At 54.4% G+C, this 1,029-nt stretch overlaps 1 protein-coding gene across 1 annotated transcript in view; it reads left to right on the forward strand.

Annotated features, from left to right (window-relative positions):
* Positions 1 to 721: 721 nt before the first annotated feature.
* Positions 722 to 1,029, forward strand: part of LOC121342197 (5-aminolevulinate synthase, erythroid-specific, mitochondrial-like) — a 1,234-nt gene continuing 926 nt past the window's right edge. Inside the window, exon 1 of the mRNA XM_041416430.1 lies at positions 722 to 963. Coding sequence (XP_041272364.1) covers positions 858 to 963 — 106 coding nt within the window. The 5' untranslated portion in view covers positions 722 to 857. The remainder of the gene's footprint in view (positions 964 to 1,029) is intronic.

Genomic DNA, 1,029 nt, shown 5'->3' on the forward strand with positions numbered 1-1,029 from the left:
GATTTTGGGGAGGTTTTGGGGGATTTTCGGGGGGTCGAAGGGGTTTGGGGGGATTTTGGGGTGAGTATTTTGGGTGATTTTCAGGTCATTTTGGCTGATTTTGGGGTGGTTATTTGGAGCTGATTTTGGGGTGATGTGGGGTGATTTCAGGGGATTTTGGGGTGATTATTTCGGGGTGATTTTGGGGTGATTTTTTGCCAGTTTTGGGTGGATTTGGGGCTGACTTTGGGGGGTATATTTTGGGTTGATTTTGGGCTGATTTTGGGCTGATTTTTGCCGATATTGGGATGATTATTTCAGGGTGATTTTGGTCTGATTTTTTGCCGATTTTGGGGGGATTTGGGGCTGATTTTTGCCGGTTTTGGGGTGATCGTTTGGGGCTGATTTTGGGGTGATTTTCGCGGGTTTTGGGGTGATTATTTCGGGTTGATTTTTGGGTGACTTTGGGGGGATTTGGGGCTGATTTTTGCCGGTTTTGGGGTGATCGTTTGGGGCTGATTTTGGGGTGATTTTCGCGGGTTTTGGGGTGATTATTTCGGGTTGATTTTTGGGTGACTTTGGGGGGATTTGGGTCTGATTTTTGCCGATTTCGGGGTGATTTTGGGCTGATTTTTGCCGATTTCGGGGTGATTTTGGGCTGATTTTTGCCGGTTTTGGGGTGATTTTGGGCTGATTTTTGCCGGTTTCGGGGAGATTCGGGGCTGATTTTTGCCGGTTTCGGGGTGATTTTGGGCTGATTTTTGCCGGTTGCGCGGTGATCACTTGGGGCTGACTTTGGGGTGATTTTTCGGGTTTTGGGGCAGGTCGGGGACGCGCTGGCCGCCACCCGCCTGAGCCGGGCGCTGCTGGAGCGGGGGATGTTCGTGCAGGCCATCAACCCCCCCACCGTGCCGCGGGGGGGGGAGCTGCTGCGCATCGCGCCCACCCCCCAGCACAGCCCCGAGATGATGGAGCGGCTGGCGGGTGAGGGGACACGGGACACGGGGGGGACACGGGGGGACACGGGACACGGGGGGGCACGGGGACAAG

This window comes from Onychostruthus taczanowskii, unplaced genomic scaffold (assembly GCF_017590055.1).
Source record: "Onychostruthus taczanowskii isolate IOZ18803 unplaced genomic scaffold, ASM1759005v1 scaffold510, whole genome shotgun sequence".
Taxonomy (NCBI): Eukaryota; Metazoa; Chordata; class Aves; order Passeriformes; family Passeridae; genus Onychostruthus; species Onychostruthus taczanowskii.